Genomic DNA, 16,312 nt, shown 5'->3' with positions numbered 1-16,312 from the left:
AGAGGAAGGGAGAGAGATAGAGAGCCAGAAACATCGATGAGAGAGAAACACCGACCAGCTGCCTCCTGCACATCTCCCACTGGGGACGCGCCCACAACCCAGGCACATGCCCCTGACCGGAACCGAACCCGGGACCCCTCAGTCCGCAGGCCGACGCTCCATCCACTGAGCCAAACCGGTTTCGGCAAGATATCCTATTCTTAATAGTGATGTCTCTTTTTACATTTTTTGAATATTTGATTCCGCTCTCTCCTAGCTTATAGTGTTCCCGCTGAAAAATATGATGGTAATCTAATGGGCTTTATTTCATAGGTTACTGTCTTCTTTACCCTGACAACCTTGAGGATTTTTTCTTTTTCATTGATTTTTGACAGTTTTTTTTAAATATTGAGAGAAAGAGAGAAAGGAAGAAACATTGGTATGAGAACGAAACATCAATTGGTTGTCTCCCGAACATACCCCAACCGCATCAAAGCTGCAACCTGGGTATGTGCCCTGACTTGGAATCGAACCCACCACTTTTTGGAGCATACTGGACAACTTGGCACACCGGCCAAGGCAATTTTTGACAACTTTAATATAATGTGCCTTTCAGAAGAATTTTTTGGGTTGATATAAGTAGGTGTTATATCTAGGTGTAAGCTTCTTAGATCAAGTGTCCAGCTCTTTCCTTATGTGTGAAAACATCTCAACATTTTGTTTGAATAAGCTCTCTGTTACCTTCTCCCCTTCTCTCTCTCTTTTTTTTTTATTGATTTCAGAGAGGAAGGGACAGGGAGAGAGAAATAAAAACATCATTGATGTGAGAGAATCATTGATCAACTTCCTCCTGCATGTGTCCTGCATTGGGGATCCAGCCTGCAATCTGGGCATGTGCCTTGACCAGGAATAGAACTGTACCCTCCTGGTTCATAGGTCAATGCTCAACCACTGAGCCACACTGGCCAGGCAAACCCGTTATTCTTTTTTTTCAGAAATATCCATGAGAGAGAGAAACCTTGGTCCATCGCGCCTTGTACTCACCTGGACTAGGGGTCGAACCTGCGACCTGGGTGGGAACTGAACTCGCGACCTTTCAGCGTGCAGGACCGTGCTCCAGCCAACGGGGCCGCACGGCCAGGGCTCCTCTGACTTTTCTTTTTATTTATTTATTTTTAATATATTTTATTGATTTTTGTACAGAGGAAGGGAGAGAGGTAGAGAGTTAGAAACACCGATGAGAGAGAAACATCAATCACCTTCCTCCTGCACATCCGTAGGGGATGTGCTCACAACCGAGGTACATGCCCTTGACCAGAATCGAACCTGGGACCCTTCAGTCCACAGGCTGACGCTCTATCCACCAAGCCAAACCGGCTACGGCCAAACCCATTATTCTTATATTACTCTAGTAGGGTCAGATAGTTTTCATGGAGTCTTTAATCTTTCTACTCTCAGATCTCTATTCTTCCACCTGAGACATTTCTAAATTTCTGTCTTCAGTTTTACTAATTCTTTCTACCATCTAGTCTGCTCTCTTTCCTATGTTTGCTAGTTCATTCTTCATCTCTTCTATTGATTTCTTCAAATCCAAAATGTCTGTTTGGTTCTTGTTTAAACTTTCCATTTTTTTTTATAAAGTACTCCTTTTATTCATTGATTCTATTCCTAAGCTAGTTTCATTGTTTTTTTGAATTTGCTTATATCTGAGTGAATACTTCTAGAACTGTTTTCTTGAATTTTCTGTCATTTTTATCACTGTCTACCATGTCTTTAAGTTTATTTTCTGGGTATTTTTTATTTTCTTTCTGAACTTCTTTGTTACATTGGTTATTTATTGTGCTTGATGCATTATTTCTCTCTGTCTGGGCATTTGTGAGAATTAAACCTCTTTTCTGTTAAGTGTTTTACTCTACTGTTTAGCACATCAATTTTCAACTTTTTTCATCCCATGTCACACATAAACTAATTATTAAACTTCTGTGGCACACCAAAATATATACATATTTTGCCAGTCTCACCAAAAAAATTGGCAAAATTAAGATTGATTTACAAAAAAATAATAATAATAATTACCTTTTTGCTCCAAAGTGACTTTTTTAAAAATCTGGTGTCTGTACTTCTATATATAAGGATTTCTGGTACCAAGAATTAACCAATCAGATGTTACTTTATTATACGATACTAGAGGCCCGTTGCATGAAGATTCGTGCAATAGGCCTTCCTTCCCCCTGGCTCCCGGCACTGGTTTTCCTACGGCACCCAGGACCCAGGCCTTTGGTCCGGCCACAGCAGCAAGGCTTGGCTTCTCCACTCTGGCTGCAGCGGAGAAGCCAAACCTCTTCGAGGGCAGGCCCAAGCTCTAGGAGCAGCCCCTAGTCGGGCTCAGAGCAGGGCCGATTGGGGAGTTGGGGCGCCGCCCCCTGTCATACACAGAGCAGGGCGATCGGGAGGTTGAGATTCCACCCTCAGTCATGCTCAGGGAAGGGCCAATTGGGGGGTTGGGGCACCACCCTCTGTCAGACTCAAGGCAGGGTCAATGGGGAGGTTGTGGCTCCACCCCCTGTCACGCACAGAGCAGGGCCAATCAGGGGGTTGGGGCGCCGCCCTCTATCACCCACAGAGCAGGGCCGATCAGGGGGTTGGGGCGCCGTCACTCTCACACTCAGGGCAGGACCCATGGGGTAGGGAGGTGGGGGCGCCGCACCCTGTCACACACAGAGCCGCAGGGCAATCAGGGGGTTTGGGCGCTGCCCCCTGTCACGGTGATCCCGGTGCTGAGAGGCATATTACCCTTTTACTATATAGGGTAGAGGCCTGGTGCACGGGTGTGTGCCGGCCGGTTTGCCCTGAAGGGTGTCCTGGATCAGGGTGGGAGTCCCCACTGGGGTTCCTGGCCAGCCTGGGTGAGGGGATGACGGCTGTTTGCAGCTGGTCACACACCCTTCAGGGTGGGGGTCCCCACTGGGGTGCCTGGCCAGTCTGGGTGAGGGGCTGAGGGCTGTTTTCAGGCTGGGGGTGCCTGAAGCTCCCAACCGATCCTTTTTTTTCTTTTTTCTTTTTCTTATTCTGGGCCAGCTTTAGCTTTGAGGCTTGGCTCCAGCTCTTAGGCCTCCACTGCTGAGAGTAGGTTTCTGGCCTTTGCTTAAAATGTTGCGATCCTGCTGGCTGAAGCCCGGCGGACTAAAGCAGGTTTCTGGGGGGTTTTTGTGTGTTTTTTTTTTAATATATTTTATTAATTTTTAACAGAGAGGAAGGGAGAGAGATAGAGAGTCAGAAACATCGATGAGAGAGAAACATCGATCAGCCACCTCCCGCACATCCTCCACCAGGGATGTGCCCACAACCCAGGCACATGCCCTTGACCAGAATCAAACCTGGGACCTCTCAGTCCGCAAGCCGACGCTCTATCCACTGAGCCAAACCGGTTTCGGCTCTGGGGTTTTGTTTAGCTTCTATATTTGTTACATAGTTGCTTAGAGTTGCAGGTCAGAGGCCTGCAGCGGCTGGCAGGGAACGTTGGTTTCCTCCGTCACTGAAGCAAGCAAGCCTCAGGTTAGTTTCAAGCTGCCTGGCTGCCGGCCGCCATCTTGGCTGGCAGTTAATTTGCATATCTCGCTGATTAGCCAATGGGAAGGGTAGCGGTCGTACACCAATTACCATGTTTCTCTTTTATTAGGTAGGATGGCCAACAAAATGCAACTCTATTATATGGTCTTATTATATTATATTTATGGCTTAAGACAAGGCATTTTACACTGGACAGCTGCTGTTGTATTGGCTGTTGTCATTTTTATATTTGACAGTGTAGGGTAAAAAGGTCAGTGCCCCTGACTAAAATAGTCAGGCATTGCATGTTTTAAGTTCTTGCAGCACACCAGTTGAAACTTATGGCTTAGCATATAGTGGGGCCTTGACTTACGAGTTTAATTCATTCCGTGACGGAGCTCGTAACTCAAATTACTCGTATGTCAAATCAACAGTGAACAAGTGAGACATGTGATGCTGGGCTGATGTTGTGGTGTTCACTGTGACGTTCGCTGTGCCAACTAGCAGTGGGGTATCTGAAACTGGCTCATAACCCGAATTTTAGCTCACAACTCAAAGCAAAAAATCGGCCGAGAGACAGCTAGTATCTCGAAAAACTCATTAGTTGGGACACTCGTAAGTCAAGGCCCCACTGTATTGATAAGTAGAGGTCTTTCTTTTATTTTCCAGTAGGTGGCGCTGGAGCACAAGGTTTTGTTTTTTGTCTTACCTGCACTACTGGGGCTTCCTCGATCTCTGGGTTAGTGTCTCCTCAGTCATGGAAATTGTCCCATATTCTCCAAGGAGGTGGGCATCCTTTTAATGACCCAGTCTCCTTAGTTTGAAGGCACCACTCCCATGATGGTGTGTGACAGGCTATGGGTCTCCTGGTCTATGCCTCCCAGTGCCACTCTCCCGTATTCAGAAGCTGCCAGCCACTCTGCTGTCTTGGCTGTCTCAGCTGACTCTGCCAGGCTACACCATGATGGGCAGGTGAGGGGTCGGCGAGCAGAAGTGGCTTCACACGTCTGAGGCTCTGTTCTTTCTAGTGGGTTAAGTCATAGTGTGTACAGACCACTTAGATTGAATGTTGCTTTTGCCTTTTCATGATCTGCGGGGGGGAGAGGGGGGTGTTAATACTTGGTAGGCCGCAGGAGTATGAGGGGAGGGGTTCCCGTGACTGCTGCTTTCCTTTTCTGTGTTGGCAGCTTGTGGAGCACTGCTGTCCTTTGTACACTTCTCTGACCATCACCCGGGGCTCAGCCTCAGCGGGTACCAGCCATTCAGGGCCATTGCTGCCTCTGTCCCTTCATTATATCTATGAGAGGTGTCACCCCAACCCTTCGCGGCTGTCCTGTCCATTGTGTTGCAGTGAGCAGCAGACTGCATCGGCCGCTCTTGTTTCTGTCCTTCACCCCTCTTCCCTCTTTGCCTGCTCACTCTGCTATGCCCACCTTTAGATGTCTCAGTGCGTGCATCCCTGGAAGCTGTTTGTGTGTTGAACAGGGAATCCTGTTTTGAATTATGGCTGTCCAACTTCTTGTAACTTCAAGGGTAAGACCTCTCATGTTGTGTAGCATCCTACAAGCCCCAATTGTCCTTCTTTTGCTTTTCTCTCTTCACATACTTTTTTTTTTGTTTGTTTTGCGAACTCATTTCATTATCAGAAAACTAAACCCACCAGTAATCATGGCAGACCGTGATTTTAAATTTTTTTTTTAAGTTATATTTGTGGCCTTAGTTGGGTGGCTCAGTTGGTGGAGTGTCATCCCATACATCAAAAGATTACAGGTTTGATTCCTAGTCAGGGCACATACCGGAGACAACCGATCCATGTTTCTCTCTCCCTCTTTCTCGTTCTTTTCCTTTCTCCCTCCTCTTCTCTCTAAAATCAATAAACATATGTTCATGTGAGGATTTTTTAAAAGTTATATCTGTGAAATGTGGTTAATCTTTTTCATTTGTGACATATATAATAAATATGTGTTTTTTTATTTTTTTCAGAATTGGGTTGTAAGTAAATTTGGAAGAGTCTTACCTGTTCTTCATCTAAAGAATCAACATAAACGTAAAATATCCTTTGCAATTGGGTTTCCAGAGTAATTATTATTTAGCACAGTTTTGGCTAATTACCAAAGTTTACTTCCTGTCTTTAGAATTTCACTACCTCTGTCAGGAGATCTTTAGATGTTTAACAGTTTTATGTTCCCAACTTCCAGGCAAGGTAAGACCTTACTACCTGCATGAATGGAATAATTAAGATAATAATTAGAGAATATAATGAGGTTTTATATGATTAAGTGATACAAATGATGATTGTCAAAGAAGCTTTTCACTTATTAATTTATATGCCTTTCTCTCACTTGACATGGATTCAAAGCCTTTGCTGAAAGATCTAAAGTGGGGCAATGGACATAGGGCCATTGTCAAAGAAGGCTTTAGAGGAAGTGCAGGAGGTTTCACATTCCTGGAAATGTGATGGGAAGGAGGAGTTCAGGAAAGAGGAAAATAGTAGATTGAAATATGTAGATAAACATGAGAATGGTGGGTGGAGAAGTAGTGTGGCGCCCAGAATTCGCAAATTCAGATACGCCTGTTCCTTTGAGGAAATGAGGTCAGATTGTTAAGACTTTGAATTTCTAGTGTTAAGAACTTCTGGGCAGAGGTGCACTTGTGTATCTTTACCTGTTCTAATGCGAGTCTTTCATTCAGAGGGGATGTCGTGCGTGCGTCCAGTGTGTTTAAAATGTGCTGAGGGAGCTGGGAACTAACAGATGGCCTAGAGGTGACTGATAGGAAATGGCCACCTCCCTGAGCTTAGGGCAGCAGAAAGGCATGTCCTCGTTGCTGGAGCCTTCCCTGCCAGAGCACTAAACCCAGAGAAGGGAGGTTCTGGAACTAACAGATGGCCTAGAGGTGACTGATAGGAAATGGCCACCTCCCTGAGCTTAGGGCAGCAGAAAGGCATGTCCTCGTTGCTGGAGCCTTCCCTGCCAGAGCACTAAACCCAGAGAAATGGTAGGTCCTTCTTCCTCTTTCCCTTCTTGCTTCCTACCAATGGTAGCCACTAACAGCAAAGAGTCAGATTCTGAAGAGAAGTGTGAAGCTGAGAGGCCATGGACACTTTATTGAAGGCCTCACATACTTGGTATGTGTTCAGTAGTTACTAAATGAACAAAGAAGCTTTTCAGCGGTGATAACTTAAAGCCACTTATTTATTGCCTGTTTATATGTGTTAGGAAATTGGCAAATGCCAAGTGTCATCACAGCATGTTGACATTAACTAGAATCCTTCTTGATGATGTTAGCCACAAAACACATCCTGGTAAAGAGTTATTATCTTTCTAATAAAGACCTACAAAATGCCCTGCAGAGAAAAGAGATGTAAATGGAGGTTATTGAGCTGAGAGAGTCAAAGCTCGGATAGCTAGAATCAGAAAGAGTACTGAGAAGGCAGGAAAGCCAAAGGGATTTGAGACCCGAGGACATGTGGTGTCTAGCTGTGCCCCTCTGGGTACTCCTCTGTTCTCTGCTTTATAGCATCAGCTCCGTAGATGGGTTTCTCGGATTTACAGAAAACAGTCTTTGGTACTCTGTATCTAGAATCTAATTTGAGTGACTTTGCTGTGGTGTCTACATACAAGTATATATTCTGCTGATTAATATTGATGGTGCTTTTGATAATTCTGGATAGAACTCTCAATTCCAGAGAACCTGAGGTAGCCTAGTGAAATTCTCATTTTGTTGGATAGGAAACTGAGGGTAAGATTAAACAGTATTGTGCAGTGAAGGCGGAGGATGGGGCACGAGTGGGTGGAAGGGATCAAAGGGTGGGGGAGAAACGGGGGACATCTGTAATATCCTCAACAATAAAAATAAATTTTTAAAAAAGATTAAACATTATTCCTTTTGCTTCACCAGATTGACAGGTTTTCTTAAAACCTAGTGCCTTTGTTTTTGTTCCTTGACTTAAGGAAACATAAAGTATGATCCATCAAAATACTGCCACAACTTAAAAAAAATAGGGGAGGATTTTACAAATGCCATTCCTATATCCAATCTCACTTGGGAATTGGAAGGAGGGAATGATCCTATGAGTAAGAAACGGCAAGGAAATTTTTCTGACTTTTTCAGCCCTCCCAAGAAGATAATAAAAGTGCAGAAGGATCAGAGTTCCACTTTGTCTCTGACTTTGAGACCAAGACCCGGGAGGGTAATAATGGAGAATCCACATTTACCACAGCAACAGACCACACAAGAAATACCTAATGATCCTGTTACTCTTAAATCACCCCAATTACCTGATTCTGATAGTCAGAAACTTAAAAGTGTGTTTCTTCAGACTTCTGGCTTGGAAAACACTGGGAACAAAAATAGCATCTCTGAGGATGATATCGATTCTGAAGATGAATTAAGACTAATGATCGCAAGAGAGGAAGACTTAGAGAGAACTACATGGTCCTCAATAAATGAATATGATTCCTTTGAAATTGTAAGGGATGATTTCAAATCAGATGTTCACAAACTTTGTTCTTTAACAGGTTTAGGCAACAAAAATGTCTCTTGTTTTGATAATGAAGATAATGTGGGAAGTGATTGCAACAATGATTCAGGAGATACAGATGACACTGCAATGAAAAAAAATGTTGGTAAGGTTAAAAAGAGTACAGGATTTCCACAAATGGAACAGCCTATACACAAGAAAAGTTCTTTGAAAAATAGAAAAAAGTGTGAGCTTTCTGATCATTGCACTAAAGTACAAAAAAGCAAAACCAATGTGGAACTAGCCTTAAGTCATGGAGTAAAGCAGCTTAGCTTTAAGTCCTTGTCCAACTCCAGTAACAGTGAAGATGCTGATTCTCTGTCAGAATCCGCCGAGTCTGAGGAAGGTAAGTATAACGCCATGATGAAAAACTGTCTCCACGTGACTCTCTCTTTAGCTGATTTGGGACATTTGGCTGGCAGTGACCTGAAGGCTCCAAAGGAAGATTCTGAGAGTGGTGGCTGGGAAACCACCTCCAAGTGTAACAGAGCCTCGAAGAGCCATGGGTCTTCTGGTGGCCTCCACGGAAGTCGACAATGTATTTATCCTGAAGAGATTGTGGCTTCCCTTTTAGAAGGAGAAGAGAATACCCCTGGAAAACAGAAACCAAAGGAAAACAACTTAAAGCTAAAATTCCAGGCATTCAAGGGAGTAGGCTGTCTCTATGGAAAGCAGCCAGTGAAAAAGTCCTTGAAAGAGAATGTTGCCTCTAGCAATATTAATAAAAATGAGCATTCCTTGAAGCTTGAGGATCCCACTAGCATGTCCTTGGAAAAGGGCTTGCCGTATTCGAATGGCTCGTCAAGCAAACTGACTCCTTTCCAAGGTGCAAAGAAAGCAGATGACCCAAACTATATCCAACCTCAAAAGAGACAGTTTACTTTTAAGACCCAGAATCACAAAGTGCAGTCCCCTAGCAGTTCAGAAAAGGGAAGTAGAAATCCTATTTCTAGTTTGTTGCCATTGAAAGATAAGAAGCCTGTAAGGCTTGGTGCAGAAACCTCCCTGAGAGGCTTTGATGAAGACTGTTGCCACGGGACCACAAAGACAGGAGAGGACTCTGAAAAGAGGCCTGATCTAACCAGCCACATGGTTCCTGAGAATTCCCCAGAGGTCTCCAGGATGAACACTCAGGGAAGCAAAACTGACTTCCCATTTTCTCTTAATAGTTCATCCGATGTTTTTGCTAAGGATAAGCATGCTGAAGATAATCAGAAGCGTTTGTCAGCTTTAGAGGCAAGGCAGAAAGCAAAAGAAGTGCAAAAGAAGCTGGTTCATAATGCCCTGGCCAATTTGGTGAGTCTGTGGTTTAACAAGAACTCTAAAATTGCATCCTTTTCTTCCCATGAAGGTAGGCATGCCCCTTTAGAGGTCAGTATCTTGGCACACACCAGTTTCATTTCCTTTGTCCTTGAGTTGGAAGCCTTTATCACCATGAATATTTAGTATATTCCAATGAAAGTGAGATTAATCTATTTATAAAAACCCCTTTTAATTTGTCTTTATCAATTTTTTTCATAGTTTCCTGTAGGAATTACAACTGGTATAGTTAAGTAATATATCCTAATATGTCCGAGTTTACATATAAGTCACCTCCCAAGTGATTTATGTCTTGCCACGATTTACTGTAATGAACCTTTATTCATTCTTCCAACATCTGTTAAGTACCTATGAAGTTCTAGGCCTTCACTGTAAGTACTAGATTTATAGAATGAGGTCAAGAAACATGGTTCCTGCCTCAGGTATTGGCTCTTAGTGTGGTATGCAGAAGGTGACATTTGAGTTCCAAGGTCCAGAGAGAGTATGCCCATGTGCCCTGGCAGCACCGTGGGGGGGCACCAAGTGGGTCAGGGGGATGGGAATAGGGGGTTTCCTCAGCCTAAACTGAGGCTAGTGAGAACAGTAAACACCGATTGGGCAGAGGTAAAAGGGTGGGAAGGGAGAGGAAAGGCATTTCATGAAGAGGCAGCAATTTATACAAAAGGGAATGTGTGTGACTGAAATGTTTGAAGTATGAGGTGGCAAGAAATAAGACGAGAGAGGTAAATAGGGACAGTGAAGAGTCTGCAGGGCTGGGACTTTATTTTTTCTTTTCTTTTTTTTTTTTAATTGATTTAAGAGAAGAGGGGAGAGAGAGGTAGAAACATGAATGATGAGAAACATTGATCAGCTGCCTCCTGCACACCCCACACTGGGGATCAATCCTGCAACCCGAGCATGTGCCCTGACCGGGAATCGAACCATGACTTCCTGGTTCATAGGTCGACACTCAACCACTGAGACAAGCCAGCCGGGCTGGACTTTATTCTTAAGGCTGTGAAAAGACTGAATAACTTTAAACAAAGGGATGAAGATTGATTATGTCTATATTGGAACAGAAATTGGCAAACTATAGCTCATAGGCCATGCAGCCCACAGCCTATCTTGGTACAGCCTCCAAGCTAAGAATGGTTTTTACATTTTTAAAGCATTTTCTCAAAAAGAATACAAGACAGACCACAGATCCTTTGTGCCCCTTTACAGAAATAGTTTGCCAAGCTCAGTTTGGAGAAAGTTATTCAGGCCATGATCAAGAAATCAAGTGAGGCAAATCTGGAACCTGGGACAGCCTTTGGGAAGGTCATGAGCCAGAACCAAGGCAGTAACCATGGAAGTAGATTGGAAAGATACCTAGAAGGCCTAATTGATGGGACTTTGATCAGCTGGATATGCAAAGGAAGAGAAGTCATAAGTGTCCATCTTGGGAAAATAATTGGATGATGGCATTCACTGGATAAGAAAAGGGTGGGAAGTAGACTTGGCAGGGAATGGGGCTGAGGGATGTCTTTTATAATGCCTTTGATGACCACTCTAGGATGGTCCTCCAGAGGACAAGCCAACACACATCATCTTTGGTTCTGACAGTGAAATTGAAACAGAGGAGACGTCCATTCGGGAGCAGAGCCAGCTGGTAGAGAAACCAGTAAAAGTAAGAGTTCAGGGTGTCTTTGTGGGCACTGCTCTATTTCTGCAGATCCATTTGCAGACCAAGACCTGCACACAACTGCCAGGCTCAACATGAAATCCTCTGGAGCCACAGGGAAAGCCAGGGCTCCCTGGTCACACACACAGACTACAGGGACCGTGGCGATTTTCTCCCACGTGAACATCACCTCCACATTACCTGCACAGTGGCATCAATATTAGTGAAATCCCATAGAAATCATTCCCACATTTATAACAACTGCCGTCCTTCCCCGCCCACACCCCTGTTCGGGCTGCATTGGGAGCCTCTGCTTGGCCTGAAAGGCCACGTAGATCTCACTGAGTCAGGAGATTCTATCCTAACCATCACCACCCTTTCCTGGGAGAGCCATCTGGGTTGTTGGTTCTTAAATGTGAGGGGAGGTTGCAGAATGAAGGAAACACTGACTGACTGCCTTCGCTTTGAATACACATTTCTGCCTTCACCTGTCACAGGAGGTCCTGAGCCGGGCATCCGGAACGCTGTTTGGCAGCAGCAGTGAGGAGGAGTCAGACCCTGAAGAGGACAGGAATAGGTTCAGAATCAAGCCTCAGTTCGAGGGTAGAGCTGGACAGAAGGTTAGTAAAGAATGAAAATGCTAAAACTTGCAATATGTTCTTACTTTCTTGACATAGTCCTTAAATCTAGGCAAATGGAGGAAGACTTTGACCCACACTCCAGTTTTTAACTTTGTTTTGGGAGTAAATCCCCCACAACCATTCTGACTGGATCATGGATAGGTGAAGTTATGCAAACATACATTGTCATTTCAGATTTGGGGCGGGCACCTGGAACATCTTTTTTAGAAGTGGTTTCTGGGGACTATGGCTATAATTGTATATGTGTTTGTCTTGGTAGCTCATGAATTTGCAGTCTCACTTTGGCACTGATGACAGATTCCGCATGGACTCCCGATTTCTAGAAAGTGACAGTGAAGAGGAACGGGAAGGTAAAAGCCTCGTTGTCTGAACAGTGCTGATGTCAGAGTTGGGACCCCCTAAGAAGTCATCTGGTCTAGCTTTTGCTTAACACTGGAGAAGCTCTACATCCCAAAACAGTGATTTACGAAGCTTATTATCCAGTGCACAGCTTGTTCAGTAGTCCTTGAGTTCGTTTGCACATATTAGTTTATTTAGAAAATTTAAATTACTTGAAGCTGCTAGAAAAGGGGAATAGATGGCATCCACCAGAGGCACGGTCTTTCTCTGTGCCATCTCTCGCACAAGGGAAGAGGTGAGGTCCCTGTCTGGCAGTAGAATTGGAGGTCCAGGTGAGGTCATGAAAGACAGTTAAGTCACACTTGACTCTGAAAGAGTATTCTTCCCTGATGTGTGTGCTGGGTGCAGGTATTTTAAAAGGAATGTGCTATTGAATGCCATTCTACGTGGATGTGTCTTTATTGGGGATGTGTCTACTTGGATGTATCTAGCAGTAATGATGCTATCAGAAGCACCCAAATTCTACTCTTTTACATCCTTTAGCGTCTTCCATAGCAGTGGTTCTAAACTTTCTCTAGAAGACCTACTTCTGTCCTCGAGTGAGCTCCCTGTCCCCTCTGTAGTCACAGAACTTCTTTCTTTACACCTTCCCTATTTCCTTCCTTCTTTTTTTTTTTTAAATATATTTTATTGAACTTTCACAGAGAGGAAGGGAGAGAGATAGAGAGCCAGAAATATCCACTGAGCCAAACCAGTTTCGGCTTTCCTTCCTTCTTGAGTTAACCTAAACTGCATCTGAATTCCTCATTCATACATCCCGCTACCCCCCTTTCTCACAGACTTCTTCATCTTCCCTTTCTTGTAGCTCCATTTCTCTTTCTACAGAAAAAGATCTCATAGGTCCAAGATGCCATTCCTTTAACCCTGCCAATTTTCAGGTTGCCACTCCCAAGATTTTAGTTCTAAACTTGAAAAAAATAAATTACATAGGACCAGTTGGCTATTGAAAAAACAGTCTGATTTGAGTACTTCAGTTCTTTGAGGTGATTGTTATGTGTTGTACATTTCCAGGAACCAGAGTTCAAAGATTAAATTCTTCAGGGTCCACACAACTTACGCTTCAGAGCTTCTCACTCAAAATCCCATGTTGAACACAGGAATGGACAGAACCTTGGGAGTAGCCTACATTTAGAAGCTGCACAGAGGGGTTACTTCCTTACCTTCTGCCACTTTAGTCTGTCTCTTTACAGCTCTTCTGTTAAGTGCTCCCTCAAAAGCTGGGAATTACCAGTTCACGAAATGGAGTGGCATTTTCTCCAGCTTCAGCCTCTTCAGCTGACCTGCAGCATTTGTCACTGGTGAAATGTTCTCTTTGCTTTGCTCTCCATTATACCACAACTTCCCGGTGTTTTTCTTCTTCCATTGGTAACTAATGTTCCTTTCGCCTCCAGGTGTAGGCTCTTCCCAGGTTTCTGTAAGTTCTTGTTGCTCTAGCCTTCTCTTATATGGGTAATTTCCATCTTTGATTCTGATTGCTCTACGGAGTCCCATGCCTTCTTTTCTCGGTGCCTGATGGATCGTTCTCACAGACATTCCTGGGCCCATGTGAAAATTAAAGTCCCAACTTCAGTTTCTCTCTCAGCTCCTCCAGACACTGCTGTCACTGTTGATGGCACTCCATTCCTAAGGCATGCGGACACATGTCCTTGTGTTTTCCTCCCTACTTTTGAGGCTCATTTTCAGTGAATTGCAAATACTGTCCTGCAAGCAGGCAGTACGGCCAGCCTACAAACACCCTTTCGTGTTCTACTGTCTAGTGGTCATTATTAGGTTAAAATTGAAATTGCCATTTTCAAAGTCAAAAGCTGTCGAATTAGTAGTTTCATATGGTTCAATCTAATGCAGCATAAAACTTTGTACTTTTAAAAATAGGTGTTTATTTTGTCTTCCCCTACCTGCCACATGCTCCTCCCGTCACTGTGTCTGTCCTTACACTTTGCCTGGCTTATAAAGCATTTCTTGATTTATTTGAACATGATCTATACCTCCGTGGAACCCTTAGAAAGTTTTGGGACATCTCTCTTAATAATTTTTTCAAATCAGTGTGTTGTTTTAGTTTCTGTTTTGGTTTATATCCTGTAAAAAGTTGAAAGGGTCTTTAACCCTTTTCGGTCCAATGTGGAGGCTGACTAGACAGACCAGGCGCTAGGAGCAGGTCCAACATCAAGGCTGAGGTTGACACTGCAAACCAGTTCAACATTCAAGCCTGTCAATTAATTTGGACCAGACTGTTTGATTTCCAAAAATAAAATTGGACCGCAAAGGGTTAAGGCTTATATCTGTAATCCAAAGTAGCTGCTTAACTTTCCTCCCTGATAAGTGTCTTTTTCTGTAACTGAGGGTAGCAGCTATCTCCTTCCATGATGCCCTGTGCATATGGACCTTGGGCTCTCTTCCTGCAGTATTGATGACTGTATCAAAAGCTGGCACAGCTGTCTACTGAAATATATTCGTCGGTAGAATCGCCATCTTTCACTTTTAGGTGTAATTTGGGTTACAGTTTAAAATGTTAATAACTCAGTCTGGAATAACTTTAGTTTTGTAATTGGTATCTTTCTATACAGTTGTCAGTCTTTACCTTAAAAACTTACATGTGCCAATGAAAACCATTAAATACAGATTCAGTTTTTATAATTACAAATAAAAGTGAGAATTTTTGTTTGCTGGCCATGTAACTCCTGAGTACACTGTGGCGTTGAGGGTCTTGGGGATAGGGAGATTATTAGCAAAATGAGTTTTCACTTTTTTTTCTGCCTATCTTAATGTGTTTAGGTGATTGATAAGTATTTGATGAGTGAGACTCCTCAAGTTATATTTGCCAAGAGATCACTAATTATCCGTTTCCCTTTAAGAGGTAAACGAAAAGAAAACTACTGAGAAAGAAGAGCTCGCTGCAGAAAAGTTGAAAGCCTTAAATATTGTGCAGAGTATTTTGCAAACCAACTTAAGCAATTCTACAAGCAAAGGATCAGTACCTGCTAAGAAATTTAAGTACGGTTTATGTCCTATCCCATTCCACCTTTTTTTTCTTTGCTACAAATGCCTTCCTGAACTCAGTTTAAAACGAGGCCATTTTAAACTTGCTGAGGTGACCTGTGGCAGGATGTATCAGACCTTTAAAAATATACCTGCCTTTGACCCAGTGATTCAATTTTAAGGAATTAATCTAAAATAATTCCTATGCCTATGCTCTTAGATATCATAGCAGCATTGCTTCCATTAAGTGTTATCAATACAATTCTTTCTCGTGGATAATTTTAAACATGTAATTTAGAGAAACTAGTGTAATGAAATCCGTGTATACCAGCCTCTGTATTACCAACATATGACCAGCTTTCTTTTCTCTGCCTTTACTCACTTTCCCTTGATTTACCCACTGAAATATTTTATGCAGACCCTAATAGTGTGTCATTTTATCTCTATATATTTTAGTATGTTTAAAATAATGTTTAATATTAACAGAAAGGTCCAGGGAAACTTAAAAGTAATAATTTAAAATATTATTTTTAATGAGATTTTTCTTTGATATCGTATAGCATTGTCTTGCTCAAAAAGTGGAATGGCTCTGGTGTTGAATTATAATTTGCTATTAACTTTTTGCATTTGTTTTCTGATTTATCTCTTCCAACTTATCACTCCTTTTTTTTACATAGGGACATCATACACTATGATCCAACAAGGCATGACCATGCCAATTATGAAAAAAAGAGAGATGATAAACCAAAAGAAAGGTAAGTCAAGCTCCTTTTAGTAGCAGGTTTATGTGAAGTAATCTCACTGCAAACAAAGAGAAAAGTCAATAGTAATGAATATCGCATCCATTGGTCTCCACTGTGTTTAGTTTAAGACCAGGGGAGAAAAAGGACTGGAGTTATCAGTGTGGCGGAGAGAGCCTTACCTTGGGCACAGGAATGTCATGCATGTGAAGGATAATGTGTGCTCCTGCTCTAGCATGATGCCTCCTATGCACATCAGTTTCTTGTAGCTGCTGTAACAGATTACCACAAACTTGGTAGCTTAAAACCACAAAAAGTATTTTCTCACAGTTTTGAAGGCTAGGATTCTGTGTTGATAGAGTGGCTTTCTGTGGTAGGTGTCCTATACGGCCCAGTGGCTCAGCCTCCCCAATTACCTGAGGTGGACACTCTTGGTGCACCCCTTTGTGGGCTTCTTGTAGTTAAGCCTTGATTATTGTAGGTATCACTGGGAGGAATTGACCTCCAGGCCAATTGGCTGTGAGAATCTGCTGTGTCTACAGTG

The 16,312-nt window shown here is 43.1% G+C and overlaps 1 protein-coding gene across 3 annotated transcripts in view; it reads left to right on the top strand.

Moving 5' to 3' along the window:
* Positions 1 to 16,312, top strand: part of NOL8 (nucleolar protein 8) — a 52,837-nt gene that overhangs the window by 16,192 nt on the left and 20,333 nt on the right. For all 3 annotated transcript variants that reach the window (XM_015559823.1, XM_006757400.2, XM_015559824.1), the window contains exons 6-12: positions 5,512 to 5,580; positions 7,487 to 9,346; positions 10,905 to 11,018; positions 11,510 to 11,632; positions 11,913 to 12,003; positions 14,905 to 15,043; positions 15,706 to 15,783. In XM_015559823.1, the coding sequence (XP_015415309.1) occupies positions 5,512 to 5,580; positions 7,487 to 9,346; positions 10,905 to 11,018; positions 11,510 to 11,632; positions 11,913 to 12,003; positions 14,905 to 15,043; positions 15,706 to 15,783 (2,474 nt within the window). The remainder of the gene's footprint in view (positions 1 to 5,511; positions 5,581 to 7,486; positions 9,347 to 10,904; positions 11,019 to 11,509; positions 11,633 to 11,912; positions 12,004 to 14,904; positions 15,044 to 15,705; positions 15,784 to 16,312) is intronic.

Source organism: Myotis davidii, unplaced genomic scaffold, assembly GCF_000327345.1.
Source record: "Myotis davidii unplaced genomic scaffold, ASM32734v1 scaffold315, whole genome shotgun sequence".
NCBI lineage: Eukaryota > Metazoa > Chordata > Mammalia > Chiroptera > Vespertilionidae > Myotis > Myotis davidii.
The sequence above is the reverse complement of the archived record's forward strand: the minus strand, read 5'-3'. Positions and strand labels throughout refer to the sequence as shown.